Source organism: Sceloporus occidentalis, unplaced genomic scaffold (assembly GCF_023333645.1).
Source record: "Sceloporus occidentalis isolate IW3139 unplaced genomic scaffold, rSceOcc1.0.p SCAF_45, whole genome shotgun sequence".
In the NCBI taxonomy this organism is placed as follows: Eukaryota; Metazoa; Chordata; class Lepidosauria; order Squamata; family Phrynosomatidae; genus Sceloporus; species Sceloporus occidentalis.
In genome coordinates, this window is record NW_028317025.1 from 5,604,783 (window position 1) to 5,627,823 (window position 23,041).

Here is a 23,041-nt window from a genome sequence, read left to right on the forward strand (position 1 = left end):
ACTTCCGGAGCACGCCAGGTAAGCTCAACCGTGCCTACAATTCAGGAAGTTAGAGAAAGCTGCCCACATGGGTGTTTACCCACTTGCAAAGGTACTGTAGGGGCTGCGCGTTATGACAGGGATATGATTAAGGCCTAATGCAGCCAGTCTCTCCCCTGTACTATTGGAAAAAAGTTTTGTTTTTGCGATTGAGGGGGTATTATTGTTCTTTAATGGCAGTGGCTCGTACTTCAACGTAGAGTCTTTACGAATATTTGTTTATTCTTTCCTATTGTGAAACCAATACAGCTGCTATCAATAAGTGCATCAATGGTAAAAACACAGCTTTTCTTCTCATGGTTGGATAATTTTTGTAATTGTAGATGCAGTCTTTCCACAAAATAAATTCTGTATATTATTTATGTGATTCTATTTCCCTCCCCCACAACAGGTCACCTTGTAGTCTCAAGGTTCCAGGTCCATGTATAAGTGTCTTCAGCTGTCTATAAAACTTGGGCAGGATGCTTCCCCAGGGTAGGATGCTGCTGGCTCGTTTTAACGGGTATTGGAAACCTCTCTTCAAAGGTCGTTACCTGATAATTACTAACACTGTTAGTTGTGGTGTGCTGCTTGGGGCTGGGGATATCATTCAGCAGACAAGGGAGGTGAGGAGAGACCCTGCTAAGAAGAGAGACTGGCTAAGGACAAGTAAGTATTCAGGATCGAACTCGTCATATACAGATTGGTAGTTTTATTTTGGTAACAAATTGCACTACTAAATCTACTTCTGGTGAGAAAAGCACTGCAACTGTGCAGTAAGGCACATTCTGACATTTGAGTGGTAAAAAGAGACACTTTGCTGTTGGAGGCATGAGACAGAGCTTTCATTTCCCCAAACCATAACATGGCCACCACCATGTTTAACCATTGGTATGCTGCATTCACTTTTTGACAGTCCTATTGTGCCCTGTTCCCCCCCCTAAAAACCTTCACCTGACTATGTTTACTAAGTCTAAAGAACATTAGCTTTTTTAACTCCAGACAAGCTTTTAAATTCCTCTTAGAGATTAGTGGTTTCTGCCATGCTGCTTTGCCATTAATCCCATATTTACCCAGTGTCTTCCCAATGCTCTTGAACTTTATCTGAAAAGGTTTAAACAGCTGTTTCTAAGGCATCAACAGTTGCTTTCTGGAGGCATTTAGCAAAGTTTTCTGGGTATGGTATTGGAACATTGAGTTGTGACACCTGTCATCTGAGAGATAGGTACACCCATAAAATGGCACACAGTATTACAAGCCAGATCTTAACTAGAATCCATGACTCGGCAACATTTAAGCATTTTAATCACTGCTTGCGTCATATACCTCTACATACATTTGTCAGCATTGGAGTAGTATAGGATTATTTACATTGAATGTTAATAAACTTAATTCAAAATGCAATTGCATATTTAAAATAAGAGACCAATAAGTACTTAAACAAGTTTTAGTTAAAACTATTTAGATGGTAAAGGAAATTGAACGACAATTATTTAGTCGGGATGTACATAAGACAGATATTCATGTAAAATACACCAGGGTGGTTTTCTGATGTCCTGACTCCTATTAAATCATATTTTGCATGAATATTTTTATATCACTGTCATTTTTTATTTTTTTTTAAGTGAGTGAAACCACTCTTATCTGCCTATGCAATTCTGTACATATGTACAATAAAAAAGTAGGCTGTATGTAAAGAATAGTAATACATAACAGGCTTGCTTCTGCTGCCTAGATTTTAATCTAGATTTTGGGGTGTAGAACTTGTCAAGAGGTACCAGTGGTGATACTTCTAGAATTACTATTAATCAGCTACACATATGGAGTATACCAAGTATGTTAGAACAGCAACGTGCTAGAAAGTTTTTGATCAATGTTTTGTCCAAGTAGAACATCATCACCAATCCATTTGTGATAAAATGTGTAAAGGAGCAGTGGCTGTCCATGTATCTTTAAAATGTCTGGCTAGAACACTTTAATCAAGGACCTCATCCCAACAGGCAGAATGTTTGCAATTGGGTGCTCAATGGGACCATTGATGCACTTCTGGTATTCCTGGCTGGATCGGTCATTTCCTGGGCATGGGATTAAAGTAGTCGTGAAGAAAGTCCTCATTGATCAGCTTGTGGCTTCACCCACGTTTGGAGTGTGGTACTTCCTTGGTAAGATTATGTTACTGTGAACTTTGATTTGGATCATTAACAAGTGCTTGTTCAGAGTTGTTTAGATAAAACCTAATTGACTGAAACTAATAGCGCCATCAAATTCCGTAGCGCTGTACAATGGGTACAGGACATAACAAGTAGCATGTAATTGACTAACAGACAACAGGTGAGGAGGGCCCTGCTCAAACGAGTTTACAATCTAGAGAGGGTGTTTGCTCTAAAATACTAACCTCTACGTGTACGAATACCTGACTGGTGGAAGAGTATGTTCTTATGGATGTCTTTTGCACAGGAATGGGCTCCATGGAGGGACAGAGTCTCAAACAAAGCTGGAAAGAATTTCAGGACAAGTTTTGGGAGTTTTACAAGGTGAGGGAAAAATAAAGGGAATTTGCTTTTGTACTCAAAATATACAGTCAAGATGCACTCTCGGGAATTGTAGATTGTATCCATATGCTGAAAAAAAAAAAACAAGCTGCCCATGTCGTACAATATGTGAAACTGTCCCTGAACCTTAAAGACAGAAGAAGCAAGTCATATGTAATGTCACAGTTGGCTTTATAGTCAGTTGGTTAAAGCTACTTGCATCATGTGCAATGGTTAATGATAAAGGTTGCTGCGGAAGTTGTGAACTTTGCAGCATAACTCACATTTTCTACCACTAACTTCACGTGGCATAAATGAGCTATAATGAGAAAAACACATGGTGGATGAACAGAAGGTGGAAAACTATTCTATCTCTGCACTGCTAGCTACTTTAAAAGTGAAATTATATTTTATGTAAAATGTTTTGTTACTAGGAAACTTCAGCCATGTGCTGAACTTAATATGCGCATGTGCCTTCATATGATAGGTTCATGGTCACTTTACATTTTCTGTGTTGTCTGTTTAGCATATGCATGGGGGATTATGTCGATACATCATCGAGCAGATAAATGCCGTGTAGGAGATGTTTTCAACCAATCCTTGGTAAGAATAGTCAAACCATGGAGTAGAAGGGCTGTTGCAGCATCAGGGCTGCCTCTTCAGGTAATAATTTCATCTATGCATTTTCTAAGAAAATGAATAGATGGCAATCATATGCCTGACATGTAGAATTCACCAAACACTAAATACGCCTTTTATCAATACGAAGTTATACCACTAAGCAATAATCTATATAATTTTAAAGCAAGCTTGCTGTCTACAAACTCACCTGTCACTTACATTGTCTTCGTCCGATGCAATAAATTTAGGTTAACTTGCCTAAAACTGCTTTAACGTTACAAATCGGCCAATAATTTTTTTTCTTTTATTCCCCCTAGGCAGATTGGACTGTGTGGCCTGCAGCTCAAATGATCAATTTCTACTTCCTTCCTCCAAAGTACCGTGTGATTTACATCAATGTGATAACTGTGGGGTGGGACACTTACCTTTCATACCTCAAACACAGGGTAAGACCTTGTAGCGTATTAAAGTCAAACTTGTACTGTTCAAGGGCATCGCTTTGTTTTGTAAATTTAACTTTTTAGCTTTAAGTGTTATGATCAAAGAGGCAGTGTGATCTTACTATACTCCTTGTCCTGCCTACAACGTGCTTGTGTGTCCCCCCCCTTTTCCTAGCTAGTCATGCTGATGTACTGTGAGCAGAAATATAATAATGTTCTGCCTTTCTTTTAAGAAACCTTACAACCATGATCCCTTAAAACCCCAGCTACAGATTTCTGACTTTCTTGGTAGCCTGCAAGTACTAACAAAACTGTCTCCTGTGGTAATCATCTAATCGGCAGAGATCCTGGAAACCTGCACTGTTAGGGATATTTAAGAGTTAATGTTAAAAATAGAAAAATGCATAATTTTGAAACTATTACCATATTTGCTAGTCTTATATTCAAGTCTGTCTTATAATAAGACCTCAAATAGAGGTCTGACAACGATCCAGATCCCCCGCAGCGCTGCAGGGGACCTGGATCCTCCTCTCTGGCATGATGCGTGCAGACAACCTCCACTGCGGCCGGCACTTCTGCCAGGGCTTCTGTAACGGAGCGCCAGCGTGACATGACCTTCCGGTGCTCCACCATAGAAGCCCCGGGGGAACTACCGGCTAGCAGCGGAAGTTGTCTACGCGCATCACGTGGACATTCACTGGCTGCCGGAGAGGAGGATCCTGGTCCCCTGCAGCGCTGAGGGGGATCTGGATCCTAGTCTTGTAGTCGGATCTCTATTTGACTACCTGGATCCTCCTCTCTGGCAGCCGGTGAATGTTTGCGCGATGCCCACAGACAACCTCCACTGCAACCCGAAGTGCCTTCCGGTGCTCACTCGTAGAAGCCCCGACGGAGGTCCTAGGTAGCAATCTGGGGGGCAGAGTGGTAAATAAGGGGTATAAGACATATCAGGAAAACAGGGTGGCATATAGGGGGGTTATAAGGCACATCTGGAGGGGCAGAGTGGCATATAGGGGGGGTATAAGGCATATCTGGGGAGCAGAATAGCAAGCTGTGGGGCAGGTTGACAAATAAAAGGACAAAAAATGCATAGTTATTAACCCCTTTGTTCCCCTATAGACGTACCGGGATGTCCAAAAAACGCCCACAAAGAAACCCCTATGGACGTCCCGGTACGTCCAGCCCTTCGTGCAGCGTCAGGGACACATCCCTGCCGCTGCACGGGAGACCAGGCTGTCGTGTGACAGCCTGGACTCCCCCCTGGCAGCAGAAGCCGGCATCGCCGGCTTTCTGCTGCCCGATCTCCCGTAACAGCTTCCGGCATGAAAGCCGGTAAGCTGTTGCAGTTGAAAGTGCCCGATCGCTCAGTTGAAAACGTGCGATCGGGCATTCCCTTCCGGGTTGCGTCACTGCTGACGTAACCCGGAAGGTCATCGGAGGACAGGATATCCGATGAGGCACAGAGACGCTGCGATCTCTATGCAGGTCTGTGAGGACCTGCAGAGATCACAGTGTGATCGGTGCAGGGGGATCGCGGGGAGGGGAGTGAGAAACCATCTCTCTCACTCCCCCTCCCGTCCTAAAAGAGAAAAGCAGAAAAAAAAAGTTAATTCATTTAAAAAATATTAAATAAATCATTAAAATAATAATAATAAATAATACAAAAAAATTATGTGAGCTGTGAAGTCATTGTGACATCACTGGCATGTTCAGGAGGTCCCTAGGAGGACCTCTAACCATTTCTGTGTAAAAATAATATATAAAAAATAATTAAAATTAAAAAAATATATATAAAAAATTATTAAAAAACCTTACTTCCCATTGCCCTAGCATAACATCTAGCCAGTATAACCCTTCTGCCCCCGTTCACAACCCCCAAACCCGTTAAGCCATAGGCATAAAAATTATACAAAATTGTACACCTTATAGTATGCTCCCTGGTGCTGGGAAAGTCTGGAAAATCTATATAAATTAGGTATTTCTGAAATCAGGACACCTAAATTAATAAACTTGGAGGGGATTTTCCATCACTTTACCTAATTTTGTGAGGATTCAGAGGGAAAATGTAAAAAAAAATTGGTTTATTTTTCTAATCTTTGCTAGTTTTTATTAAATTTCTCATTCTAAATTTTCAGCTAATCATCCAACTATGGTATCAAACGAAAGCTCTATCTCTCCTTGAAAAAAACAATATATAGTTTATATGGGTACACTATTCACAGGAAAAGAGAATCATCGCTAAACCGACATACCCCAAAAATGGCAAAATTGCTCTGGGCTTTGAGGTACCAAAAACCCCTGGGATTGAAGGGGTTAAATATGGAAAAATAGTTTACATGTGGATTAATATTTGCTAGTAAAACTTTTTCCTATAGGGTAGTCTTATATTCAGGCTTTTTCTTTTTTCTTTTCTAAATATTCAAAGCAGTATATAAATTATTTATTTTTTTATTTCTGCTTACTTGTAGGTAGACGAGCCTGTTGAAGGCATTGCACCAGATGAAAAACATGCAAGTACCCCAAACCCACCTACAAAAACAGCTGCATCTCTGCCAAAGCCTCTTGATGGAAAAGTTTAACTACAATAGTAGTTTGCCATCTATGGATATTTTTATTATTATTTTTTTTAAAGTGCTGCCTTGGTCACAATCTACAGAAGAGGTTTTTCTTCAGTGATCATGTTTATATTTTTATTATTTGAGGACCAACGATTTAAAGAAGCTGGTTACCTTATTTTAATGAAAACACTGGATCAGCTTCTAGAGACTGTACTGTTAACATTAACTTGGACTTGGTTTAGAGTGATGTATACATAAAAATGAAATGTGTGAGATTAATTTATGAATTTGTTGTCGGCTGTTCCTTGGTGGAAAATGATGCCTTACAATAAAAGACACAGGTTTATGATATCACATGTTTTTCCATATGTATTCTTTGTAGGAATATACATTGACACAAAGGCATTAAATACTCTATTGGATACATTATAAAATAACCCCCAAACTTTGGATCTTAATGCAAAAGAAAAAATAAATACTGTTTGGAAAAATCAAAACCAGTTGCGACTCACTCATGTGCACACTTATATAAGTAAAGGATGTGCAGAAGTAGGGGGTAATAAAGTGTTTAAGGACAGATATGGCTTTCTTTTGAAACCATTTTTAGAGACTTAACCCCTTGTTTACAATGCAATAAAGGATGTGGAAATGTCAAAACAAAAAAAAAAAACACACCCCACCAAATATTCTGCCTTTGTATTCTTTAATCTAAACCCTTAGATGTATTTTCTACTCATCATATGTTCCTCTTCCACTCTTTTTATTCTACTAAACTACAACCCCACTTACATGTCCTTGCTATCACACACACATTCATTCACAGATGCCCATTCACAATTTTTTTTTTTTTCCCACTTATTCAGATACTCCTTCACATACTCATGTAATCACATATATTAATTCACTCAGATTAATTCAGGTGCTCATTAATTCAAACACCCCCCCTTACCTCGACTGCAGATTTCTCTGAGGCGCTCGTAGGCACGGGCCGGCAAATTACCTCTGCCTTGCTCGCACACTGCGTGAACAACTCTTCACAGAAACGTAGCAGAATAACGTGATGTGACCCTGGCGACGATGGTTGCTGCAGGCTCAAGGGGCAGATGCTAAAGGCCCCCAGGAATGCGCCTTTTACCTATGAAAAATACTGGAGCTGGTTCAGCTACAACTACCCGTTCTTTACCTACACAAACTAGACTTTTTTTAGGACAAGTAAGGCTTTTGTTTAAAAACAGACCTTGTAAGTGCTAAACTAGAATTTATTTTTTTACATTTGCTTCTCCACAGTAGGTCGCACTGCTGAACAATGTCCCAATTTGTGTTCAGCAACATTCCCTGATCACTGTAATACCTAACATACATACGTTCTAGAGAACCGTATTCATCCCTTACGTATTACGCTATATTGTATTTTTTTATGTTACTGGCTTAATTGGGTTTGTATGTAGTAAAGGTTTTTTGTTATATATTTGTTCCTTGTACTTGTAGCGTAAAAGTGTGTGCACAAATCTTTTTACTTATATTAGCTCTTTTATCGTATGTAGGCTCGTGATGTCATTCTGATATCATTGGGCTTCCTATAAAGTTTTCCATTTTCTTCATTATATTTTTAGTTTTTGAACAGGGAGCAATCCCAGCAGGACCTCACAACATATTACCCTGTATTGTATTTTTTTAATACTACTGTCTTAAGGGGTTTGGTGGTATTGAAAAATGTTTTTAAATATTTTTTTTAGTGGGTCTCTTCTCTCCTCCCAAGTGCTGCTGGAGAGTCTCAGCGCTGATACCTAATGGAAGAGAATGCCCATGTCATTACGCTCGATCTGTCAGCACAAAGCAACTAATACTGAAAACTATCCTGCAGTAATTTTATCTTGAAGAAGCCCGATAATGCTACGATGGGTTGGTAGTCATATTAATTCATGCATTGTCTACTATCCATTTGTAAATCGCTTTTCAGTCCATACAGTATATAAAGTGATTCTACGTGACAGGCCAATGTTTGCAAGCTACAACACCAGAACACAAGCATATCATAAAAAAAGCAAATAAGGGGGAAGTGTGGATACTGGTTGTGGGAACAAACCTGATAATTTCAGATACTCGGAGTGCCTGCTTTAGGCAATAAGCACCTGGTGATGGTGTGGTGCACACTGGCTTGCAGTGATGGGATGTGACATTGACAGGGCTGGACTGAGGACTAATGAGATGGCTCTGGCACTTTAACGACAGCGGACACGGCTAACTACTGACCTCCAGCCTTGTATGAAGCCCTCTGCCACCTTGTCTGATTCTCAATGCTACTGGCTACTTGAAGCAGTGGCAGGAAAGTACTACCATTGAAATGAACCAGATTTTTTCCCAGGCATTTTCTCATTAGACCCCTCTACAACATACGCTGGGCAAGCGCTGTAGCTGACTGGCATTAAGTATACTGAGGCAAGATTCGAGGAGACTCAACACTGTTATGCAGTTTGACACCATGATAATTTAACCCCTTGACAACAATTGACATGCCAGGCACGTCATGGAAAAACATCCTGCTGACAAGTGACGTGCCTGGTATGTCATGAGCATTCCTAGGAACTTGTGGGCTCCAGCTACCCTTGTAGGGCATGGGCAGGACTGTGTTTCCGCTGACATTACAGGAAACTCCCTTATTTAAAGAGGAAATGGGCAGAGAGTGGGACGTATCTGGACCACGCTTTCGCCACCCGGAGGATTTGGGTGTTGACCTGGAGAACCGGTGATAAAAATCTTGGCTTGGAAACACTCATGGGGATAAACCAAATGGCAAATGATTTAGGTAAACTGGAAAAATGGTCAGTAATGTATCTAGGGCATAAAAAGCCAAGAGCAGAGTATAGAATATTTTATACTGTCTTAACCTCAATGTGTGAGGTAAGCGATTTAGGGGTGATTATTTAAAGGTAGGAAATGCCACTCTGTTACAATGTAAAGTAGTAAGTGTACAGCCTATATAACGGTGTAAATTTGCTGTCCCCTCAAAATAACTCAACACACAGCCATTAATGTCTAAACCTTGGCAACAAAAGTGAGAACACCGTTAAGTGGAAATGTCCAAATTGGGCCCAATTAGTCATTTCCCCTCCCTGGTGTCATGTGACTCGTATGTGTTACAAGGTCTCAGGTGTGAATGGGGAGCAGGTGTGTTAAATTTGGTGTTATCGCTTTCACACTCTCTCATACTGGACACTGGAAGTTCAACATGGCACCTCATGGCAAAGAACTCTGAGGATCTGAATAAAATAATTGTTGCTCTACATAAAGATGGCCTATAAGATTGCCAAGACCTTGAAACTGAGCTGCAGCATGGTGGGCAAGACCATACAACTGTTTCACAGGACAGGTTCCACTCAGAACAGTCCTCGCCATGGTCGACCAAAGAAGTTGCTCAGCGTCATATCCAGATGTTGTCTTTGGGAAATAGACCTATGAGTGCTGCCAGCATTGCTGCAGAGGTTGAAGGGGTGGGGGGTCAGCCTGTCAGTGCTCAAACCAATACACTGCACACTGCATCAAACTGATCGTCTCAGAAGGAAGCCTCTTCTAAAAATGATGCACAAGAAAGCCCGCAAACAGTTTGCTGAAGACAAGCAGACTAAGGACATGGATTACTGGAACCATGTCCTGTGGTCAATGAGACCAAGATAAACTTATTTGGTTCAGATGGTGTCAAGCGTGTGTAGCGGCAACCAGGTGAGGAGTACGAAGACAAGTGTGTCTTGCCTACAGTCAAGCATGATGGTGGGAGTGTCATGGTCTGGGCCTGCATGAGTGCTGCCGGCACTGGAGAGCTACAGCTCATTGAGGGAACCCTGAATGCCAACATGCACGGTGACATACTGAAGCAAAGCATGATCCCCTCCCTTCGGAGACTGGACCGCAGGGCAGTATTCCAACATGATAACAAACCCAAACACTCCTCCAAGATGACCGTTGCCTTGCTAAAGAAGCTGAGGTTAAAGGTGATGGACTGGCCAAGCATGTCTCCAGACCTAATCCCTATTGAGCTTCTGTGGGGCATCCTCAAACAGAAGGTGGGGGAGCTCAAGCTCCATGATGTTGTCATGGAGGAGTGGAAGAGGACTCCAGTGGTAACCTGTGAAGCTCTGGTTAACTCCATGCCCAAGGGGGTTAAGGCAGTGCTGGAAAATAATGGTGGCCACAGAAAATATTGACATTGGGCACAATTTGGACATTTCCACTTAGGGCTGTACTCACTTTTGTTGCCATGGTTTAGACATTAATGGCTGTGTGTTGTTATTTTGAGGGGACAGCAAATTTACACAAGCTGTACACTCACTACTTTACATTAGTACTTTACATTGTAGCAGAGTTTAATTTCTTCAGTGTTGTCACATGCAAAGATATGATAAAATATTTACAAAAATGTGAGGGGTGTACTAACTTTTGTGAGATACTGTAGATATGTTGGAGAAAGTTACTAAAATGGTTCACGGATTACAGAATTAAATTTACCAGGAAAGTTTAAATCATCTTAACTTCTAGCCAGGAAGAAAGACATGACGGTGGTGGGGGGAAATATGATAGAAACATTTAAATAATTAAAAGGATTCAGCTGTCACAACCCTGGGTTGCCAAGATCAGTTTATTTTAATTATTGTTTTGTGGTTCTTGTTTTCCCCTTTTGTATCCCCAGTGTATCACATGCTCTTTTTGCCTGACCGGGTCCTTGCCATAATCCTCTGGAACTGTTCCTCGTCTAGGACCCGAGCAATTGCCCACAGACTTTAACCCCTCATAACACAGACACCGTTGACCCAACCAGAGCGCTCTTTCGTGGAGTTGACCCACAGGTGGTGGGGTACAGACAAGGGGTGGTTTGGAGAGGGAGCCCTGTATGGATCCCCAGTCTCTGTGACTTCCAGGAGAGCGCGGATCAGCAGGCACGGTTGTGGAACACACGCTCGACTATATCGTCTGGCGCTAGAAGCGGTTAACCCTTGCGGTTCCGGGAGGAAGCAAGGAACAACTGACGGGTGTATCCAGTTGGGGTACAGGTCGTTCCCGTCACAAGCATGATAAAGGAAGAGTGTTTATTTAAAATATGAAATACTACCGCAACAAGAGGACATAGTCTTAAGCTAGAGGGGCAAAGGTGTAAAAAGTAACATCAAGAAATATTACTTTACTGAAAGGGTAGTGGATGCATGGAAGTGGTAGATGTTAATACAGTCAAGGCATTTAAGCAAGCATGGGATATGCATAAGGCTAAGCTAAGGGACTAAGGAAAGTATTCAGAGGTTGGGCAGTCTGGATGGGCCGAATATCTGCCATCACTTTCTATATTTCTAACTAGAGGTCAGAGTCAAAAGCTAGAGGGTCAGAGGTTTAGGTGTAAGGAAATTTTACTTTTACTGAAGAACAGTTGCCCATCTGAAGCGATAGAGGCTAATACAGTAAGGGAATTTAAACATGCATAGGGGGTAGGCATAAAGCTACCCTGAAGACAAGATCAAGGAATGATTAAGACCCGAGTCTAACAGCAGACAAAATGGGCAGACAAGATGGGCCAAACGGTTCTTATCTTATACTTCTAACCAGTGGCGCCGCTACAGGGGGGCAAGGGGGGGCAATTGCCCCCCCTAGGTTAATCCTTGCCCCCCCTGTCGAATTTGGAATAAAGTCGCAATGCGACTTTAAATCCCGTCTTTTTTTTAATTATTATTATTTTTTTTTTAATGAGGAGGAGAGAGAGGGTGCGGCCCACGTAAGATCGGCAGCCAGGGCAACCGATCTTACGCGGACCGCACCTCGAGCCCTGCTACTTACCTGTGGGAGGGTCTTCTGTACTGCATAGTGGAAGCGGAACCTAGCAGAGTTCACGTGACATCACATGACTGCTCCAGTCCTGCTTCCTCTGTGCAGTACCAGAGAACGCAGAAGGAGGCCGCGCCCTCTGCTGAAGTCTGTGAGCGGCATCGAGGAGCTGCAGTACAGGTAAGGGGGTGGGGAGGGTGTTTGAATGAGTATGCGTGATTGAGGGAATTAATCTGTGAATGAATGAGTATATGAATGAATGAGTGTGTGATAGCATGGATGTGTAAGTGCTGGAACCTAGGCATGATGGGACTGTGATTGCTGTTAGCACTCCTATCATGCCAAGTCAGCCAGTACATGCTGAAACCTAGCCAGCTGCCCCCCTTGTGTATTGATGCTGCCAGCAGTATGGGGTCTGCACATCACTTACAGTCACCCTGTACCAGCATGTACTGGCTAACTTGGCATGATAGGAGTGTGATTGCTAACAGCAATCACAGTCCCATCATGCCTAGGTTCCAGCACTTACACATCCATGCTATCACACACACACACTCATTCATATACTCATTCATTCACAGATTAATTCCCTCAATCACGCATACTCATTCATACAAAAAGGTATTTATGTATACCTGCAAATACAGTGTTTGTATGTCTTATTCAGTTGATTAATACCTGCAATGCTGTTTCCATGTATTTATTTGATCTATACCTGCAATGCTACATTTCATATACTATTGTATACCTGCAAATACAGGATTTGTATGTCTGATTCTGTTTATTTGATATATACCTTCAGTGCTGAGATCACAAGTGAATTTCAGTTGATCTATACATGCAAAGCTTGGTTTGTGTGTTAATGTGTTGATCTATACCTGCAATCGGCAACTGGGGCTAATATTAATATATATGGGCAGCAGGGGCATCAATACACAAGGGGCAAAAACACTAAGGGGGATATAAACGACAATGCAGTGTGAAAAATCCATCCTGATGTAGACTTCTGTGACGTAGATTGTGTCCTGCTGTTTGTGTGTTTTTGGTTATCAGTGTAGCAGAGCCTGTCCTCGGGTGTGTGTGTATAGGTGTTGGTGTGGCAGAGCCTGTCCTGGCGTGTGTTTGGGTGTTGGTGTGGCAGAGCCTGTCCCGGTGTGTGTGTTCAGTTGTCAGTGTGGTAGAGCCTGTCCTAGGGTGTGTGTTTGGGTGTCAGTGTGTCAGAGCCTGTCCTGGTGTGTGTGTGTGTGTTTCGATGTGGGTGTGGCAGAGCCTGTCCTGATGTGTGTGGGTGTCTGTGTGGCAGAGCCTGTCCTGGTGTGTGTGTGTGTGCGTTTGGTTGTCGGTGTGGCAGAGCCTGTCCTGATGTGTGTCTGGGTGTTGGTGTGACAGAGCCTGTGTTGGTGTGTGTGTTTGGTCATCTGTTTCCTGGCACTTAACTTACAGTAGGAATTATTTAATTTATATTTATCCAGAGATAAAATGCCCTCCTGAAGTTGTAGTGACTTCAGGGGACAAAATGTTACAAGGCCCTGAAATCATTTAGTGGAAAAGCAGTGGCGTCTCCAGGTTTCATATTTAGGGGGGGCACATGGGGGGCCAGGGACCAAAGTAGGGGGGCCAATTATAAAACGGTACATATACACTATATATATATATATATATATATATATATATATATATATATATATATACACACACACGTTAGACGTGCATTTTTAACTACATAATATGCACTTATCTCTTTGAAGTAAAGACTGTGATTAAAATATGATTTCAAAATAACAGCTAAAGTGACAGTTATTTTTCATTCTTTAATATTAGCCCCTGCTGACAATATATATAAATATTAGACCCTGCTGCAGATATATAGAAATATTACACCCTGCTTCCGATATATATTAATATTAACCCCTGCTGCGGATATATATTAATATTAGCCCCTGCTGCGGATACATACTTATATTATACCCTGCTGCCAACATATATTAATATTAGCCCCTACTGCCGATATATAGTATTAGTCCCTGCAGCCAATATATATAAATATTAGCCCCTGCAGCCAATATTTATTGATAATAGGCCCTGCAGCCAATATATATTAATATTAGCCCCTGCTGCCGATATATATAAACATTAGTCCCAGCTTCCGATATATATTAATATTAGCCCCTGCAGCCAATATATATTAATATTAGACCCTGCTGCCAATATATTTGCCACACTGACTGCAGATCAGGGGAAGACAGTGAGTCAGTGCAGTGTTCCCTCCTTCTGATTGCACCGTGACATTGAGAGGTCCTCTCCCCTGTAATCATCCCCAGAGTCCCTTTGTCCCCTCATTCACTAAACCATAGCGTTCTTTTACTTACACCCTGTAGTTCAGGTATAGATCAAATAAACAACACATGGAAACAGCACATGCAACTGAATGAGATTAAAAAAAAAACTTGTATTTGCAGGTATACATAAATAATGTATGGAAACATAGCATTGCAGGTATAAACCAACAGGACACACAAACCCAGCATTCCAGGTATATATCAACTGGAAATCACATGTACACTCAGCACTGAAGGTATAGATCAAATAAACAACACATGGAAACAGCACTCCAGGTATTGATCAACTGAATAAGACATACAAATCCTATATTTGCAGGTAAGCATTAATAATGTATGGAAATATAGCCGATACAGATGAACAGAATGACACAAAACCCAGCTTTGCAGATATAAATCAATTGGAAATTACATATAAACTCTGCATTAAAGGTATAGATAAAACCCCCTAAATTACAGGCATAGATCACTGGTCACACACCCCAAAGCCAACCCTGGTGTCCACACTGCCCACATAGAACCTGACCAGCACCTAAGTTACACATTATGTCAACTTTGTCCCCAAACAGCTGAACGTACGCCGTTTTTGTCCCATAAAGACCTCTCCCTCCCAATCTATCCTATCTACCCCCTCTCCCTCCCAATCTATCCTATCTACCCCCTCTCCCTCCCAATCTATCCTATCTACCACATCTCCCTCCCTATCTACCACATCTGCCTCTCTATCTACCACATCTGCCTCCCAATCTATCCTATATACCCCCCTCTCCCTCCCAATCTATCCTATGTACCCCCCTCTCCCTCCCAATCTATCCTATCTATCCCCTCTCCCTCCCAATGTATCCCATCCACCCCCATCTCCCTCCCAATCTACACCCTCTCCCTCCCAATCTATCCCATCTACCCCCCTCTCCCTCCCAATCTATCCCATCTACCCCCCTCTCCCTCTCCCTCCCAATCTATCCTATCTACCCCCTCTCCCTCCCAATCTATCCTATCTACCCCCTCTCCCTCCCAATCTATCCTTATCTACCCCTTCTCACTTCCTACCTCTTCTGACTCTCTAACCCCCTCCTAACTTTCTAACCCCCCCTTTGAAGTTCACTTACCTTGGGCTTGTCCAGCGGTGAGATCGCGAGGTCTCTGTATCCCTGGTTCTGCCGGCTTCACTGCTGGGCGCCGGATATGACGACATATACCGGCGCTCGGCTTGAAATGCCGGCACTGCGAACCAGGAAGAGGCCTCGCGGTCGCGGAGAAGAGTGAGAGGCGCCGAACGGTTGCTGAGAACTTATTCCTCAGCAACCGCTCGGCGCCTCTCACTCTCTCCTCCGGGTCTATTAAAAAAAAAAAAAAGCCGGCGTTTCAATTGGGGGGGCACAGCATGATGTAGGGGGGGCCATGGCCCCCTCTGGCCCCCCCCTGCCGACGCCACTGTGGAAAAGTTATTTATTGTGTTATAATATTTATTTCAAGGATTAGTAGAACTCAATTGTGGCTTCAGGCTTCCCATGTTGAATGATCAAGTATTATTTTGGCCCAATAACAAAAGTATGATTCCATAGCACATTACTTTTGGAAATTATGAATGCCCCCCCTCAGTTTGACTATATATTGTTTCTAGAGTCGCCACTGCTTCTAACCCTTTAATTGGCAGTGCTTACAAGTCATCGCACTTAAAAGGTTAAAGGCTAACATTCGCACGTTTATATAGTTTGCTATAGTTAACCGGTCCATTACGACTGTCAGGTGTACTCTAGCTTTAGAAGATTCCAGCTCGACTGCCTGGCTGAACGTGATAGGTGTTGTGGTCCAATACAACAGTGTAACAAATGCCCCTTTCGGTATTTAAACACTGTTGTACGCTAATGTTTCATCTCTCCCGTCTGTGTAGTGGAATTTGCTCCCGGTACACCATTAATACGCGAGGATGGCATCAGGCTAAACGTCAGGAAAAGCCCCGCTGACAAGTACAACAAAAGAAGACACTTCCGTAAAGTTCGCTGAGCCACCTGCGTTTACATCTCATTGGCAGTAAGGAGAGATTAATGGGCGATAGGGGGGCGTGTCCCAGGCGGAGCTAGGGGTTGTGGTGTGGAGAAGGAGGAGACTGGCCCAGGCAATAGGAGGGACGTTTGAATTCCCGGCCCTCTTGTTATAGTTTTGGGGGACTGTCGTTGCTCTGTAATAGGGTCACCGGCGGGCTGTGGCATGCCTCGCGAGCCCCTCGTCGTTTGTCACTGTTCAGCTACAGGCAGCCTATACCGCCGTGTCGGTGCCTCCCTTCTCTGTGTTAAGGATGGAGGCTCTTGCCCGCCGGCTTTGTGAGGCTGTGGAGAACGAAGACGCACAGTAAGTGGCCGCAGGTCAGCAGATCAGGTCCTCAGACGGTCTTAACGAACACTTTAATTAACAAACGCGTCTACTTCATATATTTTATTTCTTGACCCTCTCCGAGTTAATGATGCAAAAGCCTATTTTAATTTATCCCGGAATGTCCGATTAAACTCCAGGATTCCTTGATTTCTCATAGAACTATACGCGCGTTAAATGGCTTGATCAGAATGCTGCCAGGACGGAATGAAACACCAGCTCTTATTCCTGTCTTGTTTTGATTAGACCTTAGTTAGCCATGTGTGGTTATGGGAGGAAAATGCTAAATGTCATTACGTAGAACAACAGCACTCCAATTTGAGGAGGCTGTATTTTCAGAATTCCAAAGCTTTTACTTCCATAACTCTCTGATTATGCCACGTTAATAAAAAAATAAAATACACCTTTATCCAACCTGCACTGTAATAATTGCATAGCCTAATGTATTAAGTATTCATTAAATTACATCATCCTTGACCCCTGTAAAACTGCTGGATAGTCTGCAACACTTGATCTTGCAGTGTTTGGTATCCTCCAGCGCTTTATTTAATGTGCCTTGCAGTTACAGTCATGCGTAATGCATGGATGAGCATTATGAGTTGTAGTCTACTACATTAATTCTATTAGATCTATAAGTGCCTTTTCAATTTCTGTGGTGTGCTACTCCTGTTGCCAGGTGACGAGCATCTTGCACGTTTGGACCATCACCAAGATATCCATATGTGTAATCTGTGGATCATAACAGTGTACTGGGTGCTATTTATCTGAAAATGAATCCTATGGGGATATAGTAAACAACTTCTCAACATAACATACGGTACTTGTTTTCTTCTCTTTTCTTAGGGAGGTCGAAGATCTATTGCAGTCCGGTGCAGATCCAAACTTTGTCCTTCCCAATAATGGCATTGCGGCAATTCATCTGGCTGCAGGGAAGGAGAGTGAGAGTGCTCTCCGTTGCTTGACTTTGATACTGCAGCATGGGGGAAATCCCAATGTCCGGTATGCACAGACATTAAATGTTTATATTCAAAGAAAAAAGAAAATAGGGGTCATTTATATATAAAAAGTGATTCTAGTGCAAAAGTAAAAAAAAAATGATCTCATAGCAACCTACAAAAAGTCCCTGATAATTGAACCATTTTTTTTGTAACCCCTGAAGTTTTGTAGCTCTTTACCTGTAGTATCACCACTGATTATTTATGGAAAAAGAAATATTTAGTAGTAACTTTCTCCTTACTGTACCCAAACATCTGCACTTGAATAGAAATCTACACAGGTATGTTAAATAGTGTTTTGGTTTTGATGCCGTCATTTCTTCATTGTAGGTCAATAGAGGAGCTGACACCAGTACACGTAGCTGCCTCCTGGGGATGTTGCAAGGTCCTGGTCGCCTTGCTCCGAATAGGTGGTGACCCTACTTTGCAAGATCAGGTTTGTCCCACGAACACATTAGACCAAGAATATATTTGTTTGATTTGGTTACAAATTATAATGCATGTGTACTTTTTTGGTTAAACTCCCTCTCTCTCTCTGGTCTACCAGCCCGTTTACCACCCAAACAGTATTTTTTTTCATGTTGATCTGACTAAAATTTCTTTTGGGATTTATTAACTAAAGCTGGAGTTTACAAGGAGCTTGAAATTTTAAATTGCCCACTTAATTAGGTATTATGAAGTTCTAGCCTGTCATTGGGCAGGTTTGTATAATGCATGGTTCACTAGCTGATTTTATTTTCAGTTGTGGAGGTCAGTAGTGATATTGCTGGGGATGCACAGATCACACAAAACCAGTGGCTGCCCCTGATTGAAATACTTATTTGCTTCGCTGCAAGAAGCTGCATGCATTGTCAAAGCGGCCGTTAATTAATACCCTGGGTTGTCTACTTTGCAGAAACGTAACTTTGGATCTGTGAGTGCTATTGAAGTTAGCGACTCAGAATACCAAATTTGAAAAATATCAAAATCTGGGGAAAAAAACAAAAAATGTTAGATGAATAATTATATATATATATATATATATATATATATATATATATATATATATATAAGCCCTAAATGAGGGAGAGATTACAGTTGAACAAGGACATAGCAGAAACGTTGTAAAGGCAAGTGTAAAAAAGGGGTAACATATTTTCCCCCTGTTCACGGTTTAGGATGGGAACACAGCATCAGACCTTGCATTGATGGAAAGAAATCGGAGGTGCGTTGTGGCTCTACAAGAGTATATTGAGAGGAGTGCATTGAAAGATAAGAATTGTGGTAAGCTACTTCCTGAAGCAAACCTATTTGGATAGGACTCTCTGCCTTGAAAATTAATTCTCAATAGTAAATATAATCTTAACTATCACAATTTTATTTATATAGTCCTAAAAATTACTTTTTATACATTGCTTATACATGTAGCATACAGCACTGTTAAATTCTTATTATATATTTTATGTATAGCGCTATTATATTCCACAGCACTGTACAGTGGGTAAACAGGACATGAAGTATGTGTGTGTGTGTATATGTGTGTGTATAAGTGGTAAGGTGGGCCCTGCTCAAACAAGCTTACAATCTAGAGGGAGTTAGTGTATATTACACAAGAGGTAAAAGTTCCACTGTTAGGGATGGACCAGCCACACTAGTATAAGTACTCAGGAGATGGACTAGGTAAAGGAAGATAGGATAAGTTTGTAGATGTCCTTCAAGAAGTGGGTCTTGAGGGTTTTTTTTTTTTTTAAGCACCTGGGGATGGGAATTCCAGAGGAAAGGGCAGCACTTGAGAAATCTTGCAAGCGTGTATGAGAACTAGAATTTAGAGCACAGGACAGAGGGAGATCATCGGGTAAGCAGAGAGACTAGGTAGGAGATGCGAGTAGGGGGGGTGGCTTTGAGAGTCTGTGGAGAACGAAGACGCACAATAAGTGGCAGCAGGTCAGCAGATCAGGTCCTCAGACGGTCTTAACGAACACTTTAATTAACAAACCCGTCTACTTCATATATTTTATTTCTTGACCCTCTCCGAGTTAATGATGCAAAAGCCTATTTTAATTTATCCCGGAATGTCCGATTAAACTCCGGGATTCCTTGATTTCACATAGAATCCTGAAGGGTACAGGCAGCCGGTGAAGGGACAGGGAGAGGTGTTCGTATAGAGCCACAGTGGTATCTTGCGTTAGTGAAGTCATCAGGGTTCTTGCAGGGCCTAATATTTTCATACCATCCCCCTTAGAGGGGTTTGTTTTTTTTTAATAATTTGGTTCTTGATCAAATCACCTAACAAGAATTTTTGTCATATGGTGTAATGCATATAGTAGTGGTTAAACACATTTGTCATTGCCATTTGTATGGTGATGTAGACTGGCAAAAGTCTTGCATTCTTAGATTCTTATATGTACTCCAAATTGACCCGAATGAAGGTAACAAACAAAAATATTGAGACAACCTTTTTCATGTTACATACTACTACTAAGTGTTTGCGTGTTTGACATAAAACATCAACAGTCATCTTGAAATTGTTACAAACGCTCATTTTGAGGTACTCATTTTGTGCTTTTAGCTTGGAAGTTGGTGAAGAATGTGTGTGTCTGAGTGTATATATGTGTAAAATATATATATATATATATATATTTTTTATATAAAAAAAATTTCTTCAATAGCTTTGTACTACTGCTAGTTCATGATGAGAACAGATTACCCAAATGGTTCTTGCCTACCGTTAAATTCTTTTTTTTTTTTTTTATATAAACAAACTTATGTATATAAGTTAAACAACTTTTTCCCTGTTTGTTTATATTTGTTTGTAATCGCCACAATGTGAAATTTCCTTAATGTAAGACTCATTACTTAACTATTTATTTTTAACAGACTGTGATGAATTCTCACTTGATATCTCTCTTTAGGCCTTTGCGACTCAATTTTATCTGACATCACTCATATAAGCAATATATCCCTCCTGCTCGAGTCCTCCTACAAGCACTCTCCATTTAACAGCACCAGCATCTTCCCTTTGGCTCCTATTCCTGTACATAGGAACATAGGAGAAAACATGGACAATGCAGCGCTTTCAAGTCGGATAGAATTATCTGGTTTAGGTGTAAAAGAGTCAAAAATGAAGGGATATTCTGAAATCCTAAACAATATAAAAGTATCTATGTCTAATGGTGCATATCTCTTATGTCTGAATTCAAATAAAGCTCCAAATACAAATGTGGACTGTAGTTTGGTGCAGTCAGTTGCTTTAACAGAAAATTGTACAAACCCAAAAGATTCACTTGAGAGCAACATTGTCATGTACGATGATGGAGTCAAAATGGACTTGCATGCTGCTACCAGCAGTTTGATGGACCCCAAGATGTTCTCTGTAAGAATTGCAGATTTTGATGTTACATCTCCAGACCATGTCTACGTATACAGCAGAGAATCTTCTAGTTATGAGGATATAGAGAACACCTTGGTTATGCTAGATAAGGAAAGAGAGGAACATACAGGAAAGGACGTAAGCTGCAGTACCACATATAATAGCTGTCAAAGTAAATCTCCTAGCTTGGGGGAAAATTCTTGCAATCTTATGAGAGTGAAAGGAATAAACAGCCACTTCTTGGATAAAGACATGGCCAGAACATGTAGTAAAAGTGTTAAGGATGCTGAGGCTCCTTTAGAAGCAAAGTCATGTAATACACTGGATTTGAAGGATGGAGCAACTTCATTATTGCAAAAAAGAGACATTGTCATGAATACCAGAGTAAATATGTCAGCTTGTTCACCAAATTCCAATGCCCACAACAAAGGAACAAGCAGAGTACTAGGGTCAAGCCAAACCCAAATAGTAGAGGCATCTCAGAGAGCTATAGAACCATCTCCCACTGTATCGATAGATGGAGCTGCTGAGTATTACAACCAAGAAAGAGACAACCAATGTCTCAAAAATCAGTTGAGGAACATGATGTTCTTAACCAAAGCTCAGACATCAGACCAATCCCAGCATCACACAGCATCTATGCAAGAGCAGTTTGGAATCTCAGAACCATCTATATCAGACACACTTCCAGTTACCCATCAGGGAAACCCTTTTGGGGAGAAGGCAAAGGTGCTAAATGAGCAGCTGAAAACTATGATGATTTTAACCAAAGTGCAGCAGAGTCCAAGCCATTCTAATTCCACTTCAGACACTCTAGCTAATGAACTAGATCTACAAGTTGTGAGAGATAAATGTGATACTGCAATGAATGCAGAGTTTAGAAAAATGATGATGGCCACCAAAGCTTTTGAATCCCCCCACGGGGCAGATCAGGAAAAAAGCCGCTGCTTTTTTACACCTCGTACAAAACGACGCCTCCAGCCCTCCAACTCTCGGCACAGTAACTGTTCCCTTTTTGATGAATCAGTGGAAATGCCACAACGTGGAAGGAGAGTCAGGAGCCCAGGAGGTACAATACAGTCTCCTTCCTCTTCACAAATATGTGGGTCTAGAAGAACTTTGTTTACCAGTAGTTTGGCCTCCAGAAAACAAACATCAGAAGTAAGAGAATCAGGACAGAACTCATCATTAATAATCTCTGATATTCCTACAGCTCTGATTTCTATGCGGGCTACTACCAACAAATTAATAGATTCAGAGGCAACTCTGAACCTCAGTGACTTTCTTACAGATGATGTTTCTTCTTCGGATACTGAAGCAAGAAAGTGTGGTCTGCAGCTCACAAAAGTTAGTGGCGACCCTGTGGTAGACCAAATGGTTTCAGGTAATACATGGCTAACGCAGGATGGAGAAGATAATAGTGGAGAGCTTGGTCAAGGAGACATTAATACACAGTTTAGCCATTCTTTTCCAGTTTCACAGTTTAATGGCTCCTTAGTTCACAGTACACAGCTTGAAGATCCGACAGGAAAGCCTATAAATGGCGATAATAAACCACGTTACAGTTTCAGTAGGCTATCCAGTATTGCCAAAGATGAAGATATGCGAAACACTTGCCAATTAAATAGAATCGTTGAATCTGATAGCGAAGTTGTGCCTTTATCCCCTGGTGGACGGCCAGTGAATATGAGTAAGACTGAGTCTATGGAATTTCTGTACCAGGATAAGGAAAAAGGACACAAACTTATAGAACGGCATATCTCATGCACGGATACGTCTTATAGTAGCAGCACAGAAAACTCTGATGATACTGTCATTTATTACTGGAGGGACTACCATACCGTCACGCAGAAAATAAATAAGTTTGATTCCAATAGGGTAGCTGTGGAACTCTACAGGCTTTCCAATAATGATATTGCAAGGAAATTAATGGAACTGGGGGAGGATGTTGGACCAGTGAGCACCCAGAATAGAAAAATGTGCATCTTGCTATTAGACAAGTGTTTGAAGAA

General features: G+C 41.6%; 1 protein-coding gene across 1 annotated transcript in view; it reads left to right on the plus strand.

Annotated features, from left to right (window-relative positions):
* Positions 1-500: 500 nt before the first annotated feature.
* Positions 501-23,041, plus strand: part of LOC149289520 (mpv17-like protein 2) — a 60,794-nt gene continuing 38,253 nt past the window's right edge. The window contains exons 1-6 of the mRNA XM_089490562.1: positions 501-687; positions 2,019-2,180; positions 2,476-2,552; positions 3,488-3,616; positions 16,504-16,664; positions 18,011-18,116. Coding sequence (XP_089346688.1) covers positions 501-687; positions 2,019-2,180; positions 2,476-2,552; positions 3,488-3,616; positions 16,504-16,664; positions 18,011-18,116 — 822 coding nt within the window. The remainder of the gene's footprint in view (positions 688-2,018; positions 2,181-2,475; positions 2,553-3,487; positions 3,617-16,503; positions 16,665-18,010; positions 18,117-23,041) is intronic.